Source organism: Dermacentor andersoni, chromosome 3 (genome assembly GCF_023375885.2).
Source record: "Dermacentor andersoni chromosome 3, qqDerAnde1_hic_scaffold, whole genome shotgun sequence".
NCBI lineage: Eukaryota > Metazoa > Arthropoda > Arachnida > Ixodida > Ixodidae > Dermacentor > Dermacentor andersoni.
In genome coordinates, this window is record NC_092816.1 from 231,071,278 (window position 1) to 231,088,418 (window position 17,141).

Sequence of the window (17,141 nt, forward strand, 5' to 3'; positions counted from 1 at the left end):
CACATTGACGTCTTGAGTGGTGGCAATGACAATATTCTGGTCCCAGATGGGCCAGACAATAAGAATGTCCACCGAAGATGGATTTACATATGCAGAGAGCAAAACACCAAGCTCACCGTTCTGCAGGGCTGTCTTCAGGGAGATCGTCACTCTGGGCTTGATGACAATCGTGAAATCTTCTTTGCGGAGTCGAGGCATAGCGGTGGGCCGCGATTTCTTCGATCCCGCTGCTTGCGAGAGCTGAGGGTTGGACTTTTCAGGATTCGGAGGCACAGAAACGCCGGAACTCATGGAGCGTCCGTTGACCGCCGAAGTGTTCGAGCGTTGCTGGCGTTTACGAAGTGCCACCAACGAGAAAAGGCCTTCATCCGCTATCTCCTCCATCGGAGTGGAAGTTTCAAGCGAAGACGGGGCTTCTGCGACGATTTCTGACCAAGTCATCGTCTCAGGATCGTACCCGCGCCAAGCAGAGGCCGCCATGGCAGTCGCGGCGAACGATGGAGATCGAGTCCGGGGCGTTAGGCTCAGTTGGGTGAAGTGGCGGAGACAAAAATGGGCCTAAAAGGCCCCCAAAACATGGCCCACCTGCTCCAGAGCGGTATCTTCGGGCGCCGGGTGATGCTATCCGTCTAGTAGAAGCGAAATTTCACGCGGTCCCTTGGAATTATCGGTAAAGCGGAGGAACATTGCCGGAGCCGATGTGAGGCGCGTCCGCTCGCTCCGCGCGCGCAGCGTTCCCTATCCGCGGGGAGATTGTGAAGACGCGTCTCGCTGTACAGCCGCATCGCCAACTCTGCTCGCGGTGCTGGTTTCTGGCGTCATTTTGGACGGTGCTGCCTCACTTTTCCCGGTCTGCTGTGCCCTTTGCATAAGGAGCCGCTAATGAACATCTTCTGGATGGTGATTGAAAAGATAAAGGCAACCCGGAGCGCTTCAGATTTCGATCGCTGTACGTGATATTCTGTGAGTTGAGTCAGAATAACAATTGATCTAAATGCTGCTCACACTTTACAAGTTCGTCGGCGCATTCGTGTTTCACGAAGCAACAAGAGCGTTTGCAAGAACCGAACTCGCAATCAATCAGTGACGGCAAACCCTGACCTATAAGGCGATTATCTTTTTTTTTCGTTCTGCTATTAATGAGGGACTCCGAAAGCAAAATATTGCTTAAACATTCGGGGCACACTAGATAGGAAGTCATGGGCCAAACCAGTCATCTCGGTAACCTTGACTTCTGCAGGCTATCACGGCTACGGTGGAGAGCTCACTGTCAGCTCTACACCGTTTCAGACACCAGCTCTACATGCTTTTCTCAAGGCCGGCAAGGAGCTTGGCTACGAGGTTAATGACCACAACGGAGCGCGGCAAACAGGTGAGTCACGAGAAAGGAAGGATTTTCCAATATTGTCTTGTTTTGTTTATTCTATTTGCATGAATCAAGGGTGCTATGATGTAATGTTATTCCAAATTTCTCGATTCCAATTCTGCAATCAGCCCTCCACGATTGGTCAAAATATTTTCAAGCCACCGCCCACTGCGGCGGTCTGTCACGCGACATCACGAAAATTGCTAAAGAACGAAAGAAAAATAACTTCTCATTCTACGCCTTTTTCGCCATTAGCGAAAAAGGCGTCGTTCAACCAATTGCTATTGCTCAAACGTCTTCGGGCTGCGGCCACTTTGCCTGCATGTCACGCGACGTCACAAAACCACGAAAACTCACCGCCTCAAAGTGACGTGTACGCGTTAAAGACACATTAATATGCCGAACAAAACTGAACATTTTTCTGATTAGTCAGAGACTGTGTTGTTCCGAAAGGAATAAAACATGGCTGCCCACCCATTGATGTGGCACTGGCTACCCGGAGCTGCCGGGGAGCGTGGATTTATTTGCCTACAATAAAAGATATCGCGTGGCAGTATAACGTTATGGAGACCTTTCGGCACCTATACGGCATTACTCTAACAACTCTGCTTTGCTGAGTATCCGTTTTAGCGACACTTTCCACCTTCTGTTGCACGGCGCCGCGATTTTCGACTAGTCACAGCAAGCGAAGTAAGGAGAAGCGGACCAATCGCACACGCCACCACCACCCTCCACTCCGTTTATCTACTTTCACTGTGCTGGCTTGGCCCTGTCGAACTCTCTCCACTTGAGCATGCTCCCTCTTCGCTATTCGCTTGATATTCGCTTTGAAAGCAAAACAATGTGTCGTCCTATGAACGAGAAGTGCATTTGAGTCGTCTTTTCAAAGAACGCTGTGGGTTACCGCCCGATGCTTCCTTCGGTGGTTACGTAAATGTGATGTTAGGAGGTTGAAATAAAAACAGATAGGAATGGTTTGACATTATAGGGCCCCAGCACTCTTACAAAACGAATAAATCTCGGAATAACTTCAAATATGTACTAACAATTAATTTTACACAGTTGTAAATCCTTACAGTTCACAAACAGTTGAATAATGTCAACGCCAAGAACTACCCGACAGTTTTTTTTTTTTTATTCATATGGCAAAAGAGCTTTCGAACATCATGTGGCGCTATGGGTACTGTGATAAATAAATAAAAAAATCACTCTGAGAAACTATTTAGAGGGACAGACAACTGTTCAGAATGTGGACTGAGCTAGCCCCGATAAAGAAACGATTGTGTCTCGTGTTGACTGAAATGAGCACTGTTTTCTTCATTAGGCGAGGATGTATATCGTTATTCACAACAAATTGCGAAAAAGAAAGCCCCTCAAACTTCGTAAAGTAGCGCCACGCTTTGAAGAATGCCGCCTCCTCCTCGCGTGCTCTGGCCGACGCCGCGTGCCTATTGTCCTAATGGCGTCACGTGGGCCCTCGCGCCGGCGTCGTTTGTTTACAGTCCTGCTTCAGTGCCATTTTCGCTTGAGAAGCGTGTACAGATTGACGAGGAGCGCATGTGGGCGCCGATGCTAATCTGTGTTGTTTGGTTTGCGAATGCCTTGAACTAAGTTTTGTGGCAAGTGCGACGTCGCTTCACGGCATTTTCGATCACCATAACCTGCTGCGCCTTCGTATGCCAAAATAGTTTCAGACAAGACAAGAAGCTTTTCTCGATACCTTCGGGTAAGCGCTACGGGTTAAGAAAGACATTGATTCATTCAATTGGCACGGAGAACTTCAGACCAACATTCTCCACGTGACTGCACGAGGTAGTTGCGAGTCTATCATAGTATACTCCTACGCGAGGTGTACTTTGTTTATATAAGCAGTTCGTGGTCGTATCTGGTGCGTTTAATCCTATTGTGCGCCAACAGGCTTGAATTCATGGGCACCGGAGGTGCGTGCGAAAATGTGATTACGAAAGCTTTAGGAGTCACCGCATCCCTTTTGATAAAATTTGAGGCTCCAGCGTGAAAACTCATCTTAGGAAAGCAACTCTGCATTTTCTGGTTACTAACCAGCCTTGTTTGTTCGTGTTCGTCATTGGCGGTCGTCCGGTGGGTTTGCGATACAAAGGAAAAGTGTTTGTGCTCTCCCGAAACCGCGTTCGTCACCGATCGACAGCATGCGCGGGAGGCAAATATGCAAATACGTCTTTGAGACGCATGTCTTAATTCAAGCCAGCTTTAAAGTCTTGGTAGGTTAAGATGCGGCGGTGGAGAACTCGCACAGAAAACGTGTAGTCGCCCATTCGTTCACTGGCTGGTTTAGGTGTCGTTCGCTCGTTCAACTGTTTTGTTTGTTTGTTCAGCTATTACCTCGTTTGATCACTATGTCTCTGAGACACACGCAAGGCGACAGCAAATGGTGCCTCAATGACTGGTGACTGGTGACTGCATCATTTCACTTACCGCAATTACGGGCGCGTCGTAGGGCGGCAATTCTTTGCGCGGTCATCGCTTCGCTAAAGTCATATCTCGCAAACGTTATTTCGGAGCGAGTGAGACCGTCCTCAATGCCTGCATCTTAGTGCAACTCGGATCGCGACAGGTACGTTACTTCGTGAAAGGACGAGCTAAGGCACGATGAAATGTTATTCGGGATGAAGCACTAACCTGAAAAAATAATGCACTTGTTTGAGCCTGAATGAAGCGCTGTTACCGCACTCCCGCTTCGAGAACGAATACTAAAAAGCTGATTTCATTTTATATATACGCAGAATCCCGACTCGATGATCGGCCGCAGCGTATTTTTGTCGACTTTGAGGCACGAGAAACGCACTCGCGCTAGCGCCCACTTCTGAGCCTCTGCGCGCGCTTAGAAGATCGGCAAGCACGCACGTTGGCGGCACTGTAGTTTGTTATACTCTTTCGAACCTTCAGAGCAGCCATCGTTCGTGCCCTCTATCGGCCTTTGTACATCATAGCTCATACGCGTTGCGAATTCACATGGTGAGGACGGCGCAGATTATTGAGGCTACTGAGTGCTTGCAGTAGGTCAGTATGTTGGCATTCGGTCGTAAATGTGTTATTTACAACAATTCGCAACCACACGCAAATGTTGCGCACCTATTTGTAGCGCACGCGATACATTGAAACATCCGGATTCGTCATGGCAAAGCGTTAGCGCTCGTTCAGATACGTTTTTTAATATAGTTATCAAGACAGCAAAAAACAAACTGCCGTCACATAATTTGTATAACCCTCCGTATTGAAATTTTATGCTGTAAACGAAGCTGCACAGAGCTAGAAAGCCAACGCGAACGCTTAAAGCGCACCGCATCGCTATGCGTGCATTCACTCTGCAAAAGGTCGTCTGCTACGCTCGAGCGGTGTAGGCGGCGCCACGGTCGAGAAGGGGGCGTGAAAGAGAGGAGAAACGAGAAGGAATGAAGGCGGAGAGTGTCGCTTCTTTACGAAGTTTAAAGGGTTTTAGCGAAAAATGGCCTTTGGCGCTTCACGTGGCCAAAGCATTACAAAATATAGGATGCCCTATCACGTGACTTTCTATTAGTGTACAGGGCTGCTCGGCCTTCTTCAAATTTTGAAATTCCACTAATTATTTCTAAGTTGTTGCTGTAACTTACAACGCGCAGCTCAATCTTCACTGATTATAAGCAAAAGAGTGGCGACATGCCCTGCGAGATGGGCCAACACACGCCCAATCGCGGAGCCCATTGTGCCGCCCTGAGAACATGCGCCCACTGCCAAGTAAGGCCAGCACATTATCACTAGCTAGGAATTGAAGCAGCCACTGCACCAGCATTTTATTTTTAGACGCAGTGAGAACGTCACAATGCGGATGGCTAACGAAAGTTGCATTCACTGCCCCCGTCCACTGTGCCAGATTGGACGGCGCGTACGCATCGCCCGACCGCGGAGGCAGGCTGCAGGCGTCAGTTCTTAGTGTTGCTGGAACTCCTTTGAAATTGCCTCGATCGGAAAATTCAGCTTACAAAATTTGTACACGCTTTCGGTAGTAACCGCAGCAAGCATAAACGCTACCGAAATTGAGCGTTTCGTAGCGCCATAAAACTGGGCTCTGAAAAATGGTTGACTGTCCCTTTAAGAGGAAGCTTTAGCTCGGGCCCAACTCCGACGCGGCCTATTCAAATACATGTAAAACGCAAAAACGTTTTTATGAGATAACTACTGGACCGATTTTGATGAAATTTGTTGCATTTGAAAGAGAAAGTTAAATTCTAGTGACTGTAGGAAGCGGAATTTCGATTTTGAGCTTGAATTTTCTTAAAACGATTTTCAAATATTTGACCGTTAGAAAAATATAGAAGCACGAAGTTTACAAATTCATAGCTCTGCAGCAAGAACTGATATTGTGGTTCTGGGAACGGCATCTATTAGATCATTCAAAGCGGACAAATTCAATATGTCATTTTACATTTTACGTGAATTTGTTACGTTGGTTACAACGGTTTTGCAAAAGTTGTATTTCCCTATGATTATATTTTTTTTATAATCATGTGTAACATATCAATTTTGTCCGCTTTAGATGTACTATTAGATGCAATTCACAGAATTGTATTATCATTTTTAGTGGATGAGTTAGAGTTGTAAACTTGATAGTTTTGTTTTTTGAAAATTTTCGATTTTTGCCAATTTTTAATAAAAAATTGACGACCTAACTCAAAAATTCGAAACGAACAGTCACTAGATTTTAAGTTTGTCTTTTAAATGCAACAAACCTCGTCAAATTTGGTGCAGTGGTTGCCGAGAAAAACGAATTCTCCTTTTACATGTATTTAGATAGGAGCACTCGAGCTAAAGCTTCCTCTTAAACAGTTTTTAGGCTACGTTTTACTATACTTCACGGCATTACACACCACAAACCTTGTGTCTCAAAGATATTGCGCAGAAAAAAACGGTGTACCTTTGATTTCAAACGTGATAGCTGGCTAGGCTACTCTAATGTCTACCACAGTGGGCGCGACCTACAACGCCCGATAGGATTCCGCAAACTACTCGAGCGGCTCAATATTTTCCTATCAAAAATGAACCATTTGCAAAAACATTCTGCGCATGCGCGAGAGAGGAATTTTCTACCTTAAGGTGCTTAGCTGAACATCCGTCATTTTCTAAGTAGCCGAACAATTCACCGTAGATTGGCGCCAACTCGCTTGTTTATGAGCGAAGCGGTTAAGGGCTAGTTTCCCCAGGATCGTGTCCTTGTGTACACACAAAATAGCGAAGATCGTGCAATGCCCGGCCGGCCCGCGGCGGAACGGAAGCAGGCATTAGGCACTCCCCACACGTGGGCCGATCCCGATGATGGCGCAATGCCGGGCCAAACCGAGGTGGAGGTGAAGCAGGCGTTAAGCACTCCCCATACGTGGACCGACCCCGAAGGTGGTGCAATGCAGGGCCGACCCACGGTGGAGGTGAAGCAGACGTTAAGCACTCCCCATACGCGGGCCGACCTCGAAGGTGGTGCAATGCCGGGCGGACCCGCGGTGGAGGTGAAGCACGCCTTAAGCACACCCTGTACGTGGGCTGGTCCCGAAGATGGTGTAATACCGGGCCAATCCACGGCGGAGGCGAAACAGGCATTAAAGGGAAGCTGAAATGTATTCCAGTCCAGAAAAAAATGAGTCAAGAGCTGTACGTAATGGTTTTCAACCCTACGAATTCGGATATCGCCTCGAAATTTAGCGAAAGAAAGCGCAAACCGGTTTTATTTCGGCGAAAAGTTCAGCAGCAGACTGGGGGCAAGTCGCGCGCCTCGTTTCCGTCTGTGATTGGTCGGACGCTTCGTAACGTCAACAATGGTGTTCGTCCAGAACGACCGCTGCCGCTTCACATGAAGCACAGGGCAAGGAAGCTTGGTGCTGCTGTTTTGCTAAGACAGTAAAGGAAAATTTCGAGAGCTTGCGTTTCTCTGAGGATTTAGGCGCTGCCCCCTACATGTACCAGTCGATTTAGACGAACCAGCCTCTTCAAGAAGCAAAGGTTGCTGGTGCAGGCAGTGCTTTCAACGCGAATGAATGCGAAGTGATAGCGTCTCCTCGTGTTGGAAATGTTCTTTGGTGAGTATGTTTTTTTTGCAAAGGTGCACTCAGCGATCCAATGAGTTCGTTTCCGGGCAAACCAATGTAGTGCCATGTTCTTGCATACCTCCTTGTGGAACTTAAGCAGGCATGCAGTCGTCGGCATTTGTGCGCGGCCCCATAGCTGTCGGCAATGTACCTAGACGGTTTAAACGCATATACAGCTTCCCGGCACTTGTAGCACGTGTAGGGACCTACATCAGCGCCCCATCCGCACGCTACTCATAACCGAAGCCGTAAAGGCGGTGAATTCCATCGGCTACGTGACACAGTCGGTTTCTCTCTGTGTGAGAGAGAAGGGGGAGCGCGGCGTTCTGGCGTGCGCCGGCTTGCCCCCCCCTCCCCCCCCAACACGTGCAAACTGTACACTTGCACTGCGTTAAGGTAGATGCATGCAGGCTCTTTCACCACACACGTGCGAATAGAAAATTTGCGGCGCTTTGCGACGAAACTTGCGTCAAAGGTGGAAGATGGAGATGCAACTTCCGTTCAGTGTGCTAACATGAAGGAGCTAGCAGTAAATCAAAATCCAGGCTTGGGCGAGTTCGTGTTCCAAGACCAGTTATCATCCATCCGTCCGCACCCGTCCCGCCTTTGTGTGTTCGTTGCCCCGACCTTCTCGCACTGCGTTTAAAAAGCCTGCCAGCAGCAAATCGTCCTCTCGCTCATTCTGTGGCCATACAGCAACTGCGCAGGCCAAATTGCAGGGCTGGCAGTAGCACACGGGCTGCATGCTTATATAATGTATCAAACTAAACTGCACTTGGTAATTTGTTGCTCCTTCTTTGCATGTGTTCATGAATGCAAATGCTTTTTGAGCGGTTCAGTGATGCCATTGTAAACACACTTCACTTTTAATAGGCATTCATGTCATCACTGTATTAAAAGCACTGCTGCTCTTGAGCACTTGAAGTTCTTTCGCTTCACAACAGCCCCCCCCCCACCCCCCACACTTAGCTGAAAGCTTCTTGTCTTGCGGGAAGTAATGGAAGACAACATCGTCGCGGCCTCTCGTGTTCGTACAACCGTAGGCTGCACCGAACGCTGGAATAATCGGCCACCAATTCAGTTGACGCTGCGCACGTTAACTACCACTTTACATAGACACAAACACACAAACAAAGGAATACAGGCTCGAACGAAGCAGATTACGACAGCACGCACGCAGAAGCAAGCACGGTCAGGCACGGTCGCGGAGGCCGCAAAGGAACGGCACACCAGTGTTGACATCACTACGCCGCGGTTTCCGGTCTCCGCTCGCATCATCAGCGTCAGCAGCAGCGCGCGACGTTCGGAGGGGGCGGCAGAGTAACAGCGCAATTTTAAACAACGTATACGTCGCTCCTAAGTGACAAATTCCCCTCCCCTAATTTAACCCGCATGGTTTGTAGGGTTCCCGCGTCCGTACATGAGCGTCTTATTGAATTATACAGACTCTTCAGCTTCCCTTTAAGCTCTCTCCATAGGTGGGCTTTGTGGTGCAACGCCGGTCCGAACCGCGGCGGAGGTGAACCAGGCGTTAAGCACAACCCATACTTGGGCCCATCCCGAAGATGGTGGAATATCAGGCCCACCCACGGTGGAGGTGAAGCAGCCATTGAGCACTCTCATCTGGCCCGATCACGAAGATGATGCAATACCTGGCCTACCCGCAGGGGGGGGGGGGGGGGACGAGGGAGGCATTAAGCACTCCCCTTACGATCCCGAGGGTAGTGCACTACCGGGCCCACCCGCGGCGGAGGTGAATGAAGCAGGTGTGAAGCACTCCCCAAACGTGGGCCGATCCTGAAGGTAGAGCAATGCCCGGCCGAACCGCGGCGGAGGTGAACCAGGCGCTAAACAATGCCCATACGTGGGCCGCTCCCGAGGGTAGTCCAATGCCGATCCAACCCACGGGAGAGGTGAAGCAGGCGTTAGACACTCCCCATATGAGGGCCTATCCTGAACCTTGTGCAATGCCGAGCCGACCCGCGGCAAAGGTGAAGCAGACTTTAAGCACTCTCCATACCTGGGCCGAAACCGAAGATAGTGCAATACCGGGCCGACCCACGACGAAGGTGAAGCAGGCGTTAAGCACTCCCCATACGTGGGCGGACCTCGAAGATGGTGCAATAACGGGCCGACCGGCGGCGGAGATGCAGTTTGCAATGAAGGGGCCCGAATTACACAGCTTCGCTGTTCATCCTTCTTCACACAGTGAAGGGGCACTGAATGTTTTTATCTTCAGACATCATACGTCACCGACAAATCAAAAGCGCGCGTTTAGTTCCGAGTTATAGCTATCTCCTGATACGTAATTGATTGAGCTAGTAGAAAAGTGGCCAAATATCACTGGCTTCTATTGCAGGAACAGGCCTTGTTTTCGAACCAAACTTGGCAGAATAGCAAAAGCATGGAAGAGGGTGCGCATTACTTTGCAGGTTGCCTATTTATTGAAACGAAAATTATAACGGGCAGTGTGAAATTTTGAAAAAAGGTATTTTTTGGCGAGTTACCCATGCTTTTCAAGCCTCTTTTTTTGTTTTTTGTCTGATCTGGAAGACAGTGCAGTTTCTAAATGTGCGCAGTATGTGCTGCACTGAATGTAGGTATGCTAAAATGTAGGAGCGCGTGCGGTTTTTGCGATGCCCATATCCACGAACTGAGAGAGACAGAGGGATTTTTAGAAGAAAGACGGAGAGATCGACCTGAGCTAGTGTGCTATAGTCTGCTACTCTGCACCGGGAAAGAGTTTGGCTGGAAGCATCAGGCTAACGGGGCCAGGGGAGAGCAAATGTTGGTACAGGCGCGCGGTTATTATCGTTCAAATTCCTGTGACATCTCATGGCTGCCATACGAGAGACAGTCTAGTGAGTCTGTGTTTAGTTTTACAGAACAAGCAGAAAACGAAAGTAAGGAAGGTACTGCTGACCTCATTTTAGCTGTCTAGCTACATCTTCTGACACCTGAATGGCAGTCAGCATTGCGGGTAGTGCTGAGGGCCAAGACAAAAGAGAGGGTAGAGAATATAGAGTAGGAAGAAGAGATGGTGTCAGGAAGGGAGAAGAGGCAGGAAGGTTAATCAGAGCTAGTTCCAGGTTGCTACCCTGCAAGGGGGAAGGTAAAATAAAAAAGAAAGGATGCAGAAGATGAGATAGAGAAGCTTTATCGGCAACTCAGAGGGGGGAATTTGTAACTGGATGAGGCACTACAACATTTCTGTTTGGCAAAGGAATTTTAGTGCTTGAAAGGGCACGGTCATGGTTTATATTTGATAAGACGCACGGGTTTATAACTGCTACCGTATAATAACAACGAAGGAAATAAGAAATAACAAAATAAGCAAAGCAAGCACTTCAGTATCTGCTCTTCCGGTAAAAATATAGTCATGGTGTCCACAAACGTACTGTAAGCAGAAGCTTCTAGGCGAACAATTACTCTGATGCGTTCTTACGCTTCCAGGTTCAGTTGAATTTGTAACAGTGACCAAATTCAGACTTTGAAATGCACAAATGAGGCTACGTCATACTTCGAAACAATCTGGAGAGCAATCGTTCGTCACAGTTTTATGTAATTATGCATAACAGAAATTGCGATCAGCTATTTCCTTTTCGCATTTGAATTTATGCTGATGCAAAATTAACATGATGGGCGACAGATGCAAATACAGTGTTTGATAAAAGTTCAATAACCAACGTTAAATTGCCTTGTACATGCTTGCTGGCGTTTTGATAGGTGGATCTATCTTTGTCAAAGGCGGGTGACATTCCAAAGATCACAAGGCCGTCTCTGACAAACATAGGTCCACCTATCGAAACGTCGTCCAGCCTGTCTGGGGCACTTTAATCTCTGTTCGTCAACTTTTATCCCGCTATTTATGGTTATGGCGATGCTCTTGTAATGATGTCCGATAGCTCCTATAGCGGTATAGCCAAGTGTAACATTTTATCTGTCAAAACCTTTAGGTTTTGGAGAAAAAGCCACAGGCACTTCCGTCACTACTTTGCCAGTGTTGTTTGCTTGCCAACCCGCCATTTCTTCGCAGGCTTCATGGCTAACCAGTTCACCGTACGGGGTAAAGAGCGCTGGTCGACGTCGAAGGCGTTTGTGTTGCCCATCTCTGGCAAGAAAGGACGCAAGAACCTCCACGTGTCGATCTTCTCCAAGGTCACAAAGGTCAGTAACAGCCATTTCAGTCCGTTATTTGGGTGGCACACGAAAATAATTTATCGTTTCACGAAAAACATGTTAGCCCTCTTAAGCGTTCCGCCAACCCGGTGGAGTTTGTTTGAGAAGAAAATTCACATTCTGCACTGAGGAGCGCTAGGACAGAAGCGAAAGAGCACACGCAATACACTATTGGAATTACAATCCTTCAAGCTTTAAGATATCATTTAGTATTTCTTTGTTTTTGTAGCAGAGCTGGTGTGCGTTTCCTCGTCGGTGTCGAAGAGCCTTTTCACAAATTGACTGTGAGCCGTCACGTCGTACATATCATTTGTCGGAAGCTTCATGAATTCGTATCTGATTTGTATCACTTTATCACGTGTTTAAAGATGATCTAAGGTTTCAGAGGAATGTGTCAATGCTCTACAATATGGTTCGAGAATAAGACTCCTACTTCAGCAAAGCTTGCCTACGCTAGCCATTTCTGTGCTTTTCGGTCTTTATCATACCATCACACATATTTCGTGGAAACGTTATTCTGTTGTACGCGCATGAGAGGCTCATTTGACCTCGGCAGTCGCCGCCGCCGTGCTCTGCCAATTTCACGGCCCAGACTACCAGGGGTCCCGCTTGCCCACGTGCTGTTTGTTGGAGTTTACATGGCCGTGGAGGGTGTGAAGGCAACATGCGACAGTGATGGGAGAAGGCTGGTGATTTGATGCACGCGCTCTATACCGCGCACCAAATGTTGAAGGTCATGTGATCATGTTCGCGCTGCTCATGTGACCGAGCGCATACGCCAACCGTGCCCTGTCCTTCGAGGTCACCTGATCCATGGCTACCAGGGCCATACAGGAAAGAAAACACCAAGAGGGATGTACGTCACCAGTGTGCTAGGAGAGAGTATGACGTACGGCATGAAGCTTTCCCAATGCAATATCCTCTGACACGATTGTCTCCTTGCTGTTGCTTAGGGAGCCATGGCGAATGCGCGCATCGCGCCTTGAATCATGGGGACGTACCACCGTACGTGGTTGGTTCGTGGTGCGTTGAGTGCAGTTGGTCACTGGAGCTTTCTCCCGCACGGGCCACGCCTTCTGCTGGCCACCTTTGAAGAGTTTAGTGCTCAGCTTCAATATCGAGAAGCATTGCTGCCGTTGCAATGGCAACCCAGTAGCTCCACATCGTCTGCACAATGCAGGTTATAGCAATACTAGAAGCAGGCTTCTCTGCACTGTTAGGTAGCCAGCAGAGGCCAGGCTTGCAAAGAACAAGTACGTAATAAGGATGAAATCACAGCAACGACAGCAACAACGCATCATGCAGTCCTGCTGTATTTCCACTTTTAGGGCAGCGTCCTTTGCACGAGAATATGCAATAGTTTTCTGCCACTGGCCAAAGAAAGGCCGCAAACCCTCGACTTCTTCTTTACTTGTCTTAACTGAAATAGCTGCCTCTGGTTATTATTCTGGAATAAATTTAGAACAGTTGAACAGTCAGCTATGAAATATAACGAATAAATTCTATTGTTTTTTATCTGTGTTAATTTTATTTTCTTGTGCCATCCTTTTAAAGCCTTTCTGTCCCCTCTCCATGGCATGCAGCATGTTAGCGAATACTTTAATGCCTAAAAGCCGCTTTGAATTTATGTAAGTGCAGACAGGCTGTATGTCTCTATCCATTTCCCAGGTCGTTGTACTATTAAATGGTTTTACAGCGAAGCTGTCTATGGCTACGCTCCGGAAAAATCGTGGCGGCGAACAGAAAACGCCTTGCGGCAAAGCCAACTTTCTCGCGAATGCTCTGTAGCTCTCAATCTAATATAGGTATCGTGGAAAAAAAGTCATAGTGAATTTGGCCGCTAAGACGACTCTACCATTACGTCGAGTTTCATTTACTTTTCATAATTACGTGGTTCACAGTGAAGTCGCAAATATTGTGGCATTCCCGTCTGCTGTCAATACATGGGCTTCTACAGGACAGCCGCGTGTTTTTCCGCTAAACTAAAGTTATAAACATTCCACGTTTCATTCAGTTAATTGACTGTGAAGTATGCTCAATCGCAAATCACAAGTAAACGTGTTTTATTTCGTGCGCCCCTTTGGTCTGCGCCCCAGTTAACGCATATCGTCGCTCGCGTAAAGGCTCGGTTTACCGGCGACCTGCGTCTAAACTTCGCTCCGTCGCAGCGGCGGCGACAACAGTGGCGTTGTAAAAGCCGGTAGCTCTGCGTGCGCATGACGTAGTGCATGACGCAGTACGCGCCTGATAAGGAGACCAAGGGAAATTTTGGTACGATTTCGCTGCACCGTTCGCTACGGGAGGCCACGCGTGATGCGTGCGCCTTGAAGAGTTTCATGCCGGCGAAAACGTATAGCAACACAATTTGTACCACCATAGCAGCTTCGCTGTTCAACCACCTTCGCAGGGTCGAATGGCTCCTCAATTTGTTTTTCGATTGCATGTTATCCGCTGCACTAGCAGGTTATAATGGTAGCGAACCCAGACCGTCCCCAAAATCAATACCTAAAGGAGGAATAAATGGACGTAGAATATAATTAGAAAGTAAATGATTGCATTGCTGTTCATAACTTTCACGTGACGTCGTGCACCAAGCTTATCACTGTGCCATCAGTGCGAGCCATTTATACTACAATGGTGCTACTTGCTCTCATAACACGTAAATATCTAAAGATGACCACGTGGTCATGTACAACCTCTAACCGTCAGCGATAACAGCTGTTTGAGTTTCAGGCGCGTCCCTTATTGCTGAGAACAAACCGCTGCTCTGAGCATGCATCGCCGAATCTGATCAGATCAATGCGCCTTCGTTATCTGCCTTGAAGTCCCTGCTGTTTACGCTGCCTTGTGTCTGCTGCTGCGCAGATTCTGTTCGACGGAATGCGAGCGGTGGGCGTCACTTTCAAGAAGAACCAGCGCAAGCACACTGTTCGCGCAGCCAAGGAAATCATCATATCTGCAGGTGTCATCAACTCACCCAAGCTGCTCATGCTCTCGGGCGTTGGACCAAGGAAGCACCTCGAAGAGATGAACGTGCGTTTACTCCTTCTGTGACTTTATTGCAGAGCACACGTTCACCTGCAAAGGCAAAGGTTGTTTCGATTATCTCGCGCGTGTCATCTGAAAATGCTTAAAAGGCTGCCACCCGGCAGCGCCAGTTATCGTGGCCTATCACTATTCTAGGAGCACATCTCTCAGTGCGGTGAATTTCTCTTTCAAAAAGCCACGATCTCATATGAAAGCCGCTTAGGCAGGTTGGTGGGGGTTGGGGATGTTGGACTACGATTTTTTTAACCACTTTCTTGTTTATTCATTATTTTCGATAATACATAAAATTTCCCGCGGTTCAAGACAAAAGGACGTTACTGGGCTCTTGACAAATGCAAATAGATTTTTGGTGGTTCTTTAACATGGGGACGTAAATCTAAGTATGCGAGGATCTTTAAATTTCGCACCCACCGAAAAGCAGCTGCCATGGCCGCATCCGTGACCTCCGGCTTAGCAACAAAACGCCGTATATTGTATAGCTTCATTGCCAATCCCGCTCTATTTAGAGTTGTCCTAATGAGGTGTAATTCTTGGTGATACTGCGACACATCTCGCTCCTTTACAACGTATCGCCGACCTAAACATCACGAAATGAACTGTACTTGAAGAGAAACTTGGGCGAGTTGGTGGTGATTCAAGTTTCGGAAATTAACAGCGCAAAACAAACGAGGACGAAGGAAAAGAAGAACACGACACGACCAGTGTCGTCTTCTTCTTCTCGTTCGTCCTCGTCAATTTTGCGCTGTTAATTTCCTAAACATCCAGGTTTAACATCCCGACGTATGCAAGCCACTTCCTTCAGTCTTTTCGGTATGTTGTCTAGTTGCCCCTTGTACAACCATTTCACGAACATCAGCGGACGCACCCTGGCTGCTGCTCTAGAGAAAAAAAAAAATATTTCCTTAAGCTCGTCCACTACGATGGCGTCTCTGGCAGCGTCTGTTCAGCACACTTGCGCCTGTTTTCACGCTGAATCAGGGACGTACCCAGGGGGGGACGCCCCTCCCCCCTACCCGCCCACGCCACCACTCCTCACACACGTTCCTAAAGCGCCGACAAATCAATCTGGTCGATGGGCAACATTTTGCTGCCTTTTACAGCGAAAGCTGTATATGACTAACCTTCCGTAGTTTTTTTCGGCGTCCGTCAACGGAAAAAATCATTATGTGGGCCGATATTGGTGATAGTGCAGAAAGGGTGCGAACTCAATGGCACGTACCCCTGTGGGCTTGGGAACCTCTCCCTTAACTGTTTGTCGGGCACAAGTTCGCCCAACGTAAAGTGATTACAGTACCGTCACTCAACTGTGCGTTACAGTTGCGGGGTGTGATTTGCGGAGGTGCGGAGGTGCGGGGTATGATTGCAAGCCCTTCTCGGGTCATAGAAAGGAGCCCGGACTCACGGCGACTCGGACACATCGAATTGACTCCTGTTCACCAACGCAGCAGTCGTCGCCTACGTGGTGAGCCCCCCCCCCCCCCCCCCCCCCCCCTCGATTTTTTCCCTTTGCCGGATTCTATCGGAGCATCAGCATCGGCTAGCGGAAGCGCTACGGAGTTGACAACTGAAATCACTCCAACTCACATTGTAGTGAACTCGCCAATGACGCCAGAGCCTTTCCACGGCGACACATTTGAAGACGCAGAGGACTGGCTGGAACGACGCTTTCTGCGCGTCGCTGAGTTCAATTGATGGAACGGAGAGCGCTAGCTACGAAACGTTTACTTCGTGTTAGAGGACAGCACACGAACGTGGTTTGAAAGCCACGAGGCGACATTTGTGTCGTGGGATGCTTTCCGACAAGAGTTGCTTGCCACTTACCCGAGTACCGACCGCAGGGAGAGGGCCGAAGCTGCCCTGCAGGCAAGAAACCAGCGGAAGAACGAAAGCGTGGCCATGTATGTAGACGACATGTCCCGCCTATTCCGCCGGGCTGATCCGAGCATGAGCGAAGACAAGAAACTACGCCATCTAATGCGAGGCTTAAAACAGGAACTGTTCGCAGGGTTGGTTCGGAGCCCACCGCGCACCGTCGCCGAGTTTCGTTCTGAGGCGACAACAATGGAAAGCACGTTGCAACAGCGATGAAGGATGTACCACCCGGAAATGAACATCACCTGTGTAGACGCAGTTCCAGCCATCTTCGGAAACAGCGTGGAGGTCATACGGGAGCTTGTGCGATCTGTAGTGCGAGAAGAACTTCAGAGGCTACGGCTTGACCACACCGCTCCAACGCCCTCTTCGCTGGCAGACGTGGTTCGCGAAGAGGTCAGACAGGCAGTAGGGAACCACAGCTCAGTGCGCAGCCCCAAGCGGCACTACTGCTCCAGCCGAGCGTCTCATATGCCGATGTGCTATGGCAAACTCCCGGACGTGCTGACATCGCAGCCATCTCCTCTATGAACAGCTCGATGCCTCGAAATACACTGCCGCCGCCTGAAAGAAGATTTAATGAA

At 48.6% G+C, this 17,141-nt stretch overlaps 1 protein-coding gene across 1 annotated transcript in view; it reads left to right on the forward strand.

The window, feature by feature from the left end:
• Positions 1-17,141, forward strand: part of LOC126536494 (glucose dehydrogenase [FAD, quinone]-like) — a 187,661-nt gene that overhangs the window by 91,215 nt on the left and 79,305 nt on the right. Inside the window, exons 4-6 of the mRNA XM_050183489.3 lie at positions 1,241-1,372; positions 11,495-11,625; positions 14,503-14,670. Of these exons, the coding sequence (XP_050039446.2) occupies positions 1,241-1,372; positions 11,495-11,625; positions 14,503-14,670 (431 nt within the window). The remainder of the gene's footprint in view (positions 1-1,240; positions 1,373-11,494; positions 11,626-14,502; positions 14,671-17,141) is intronic.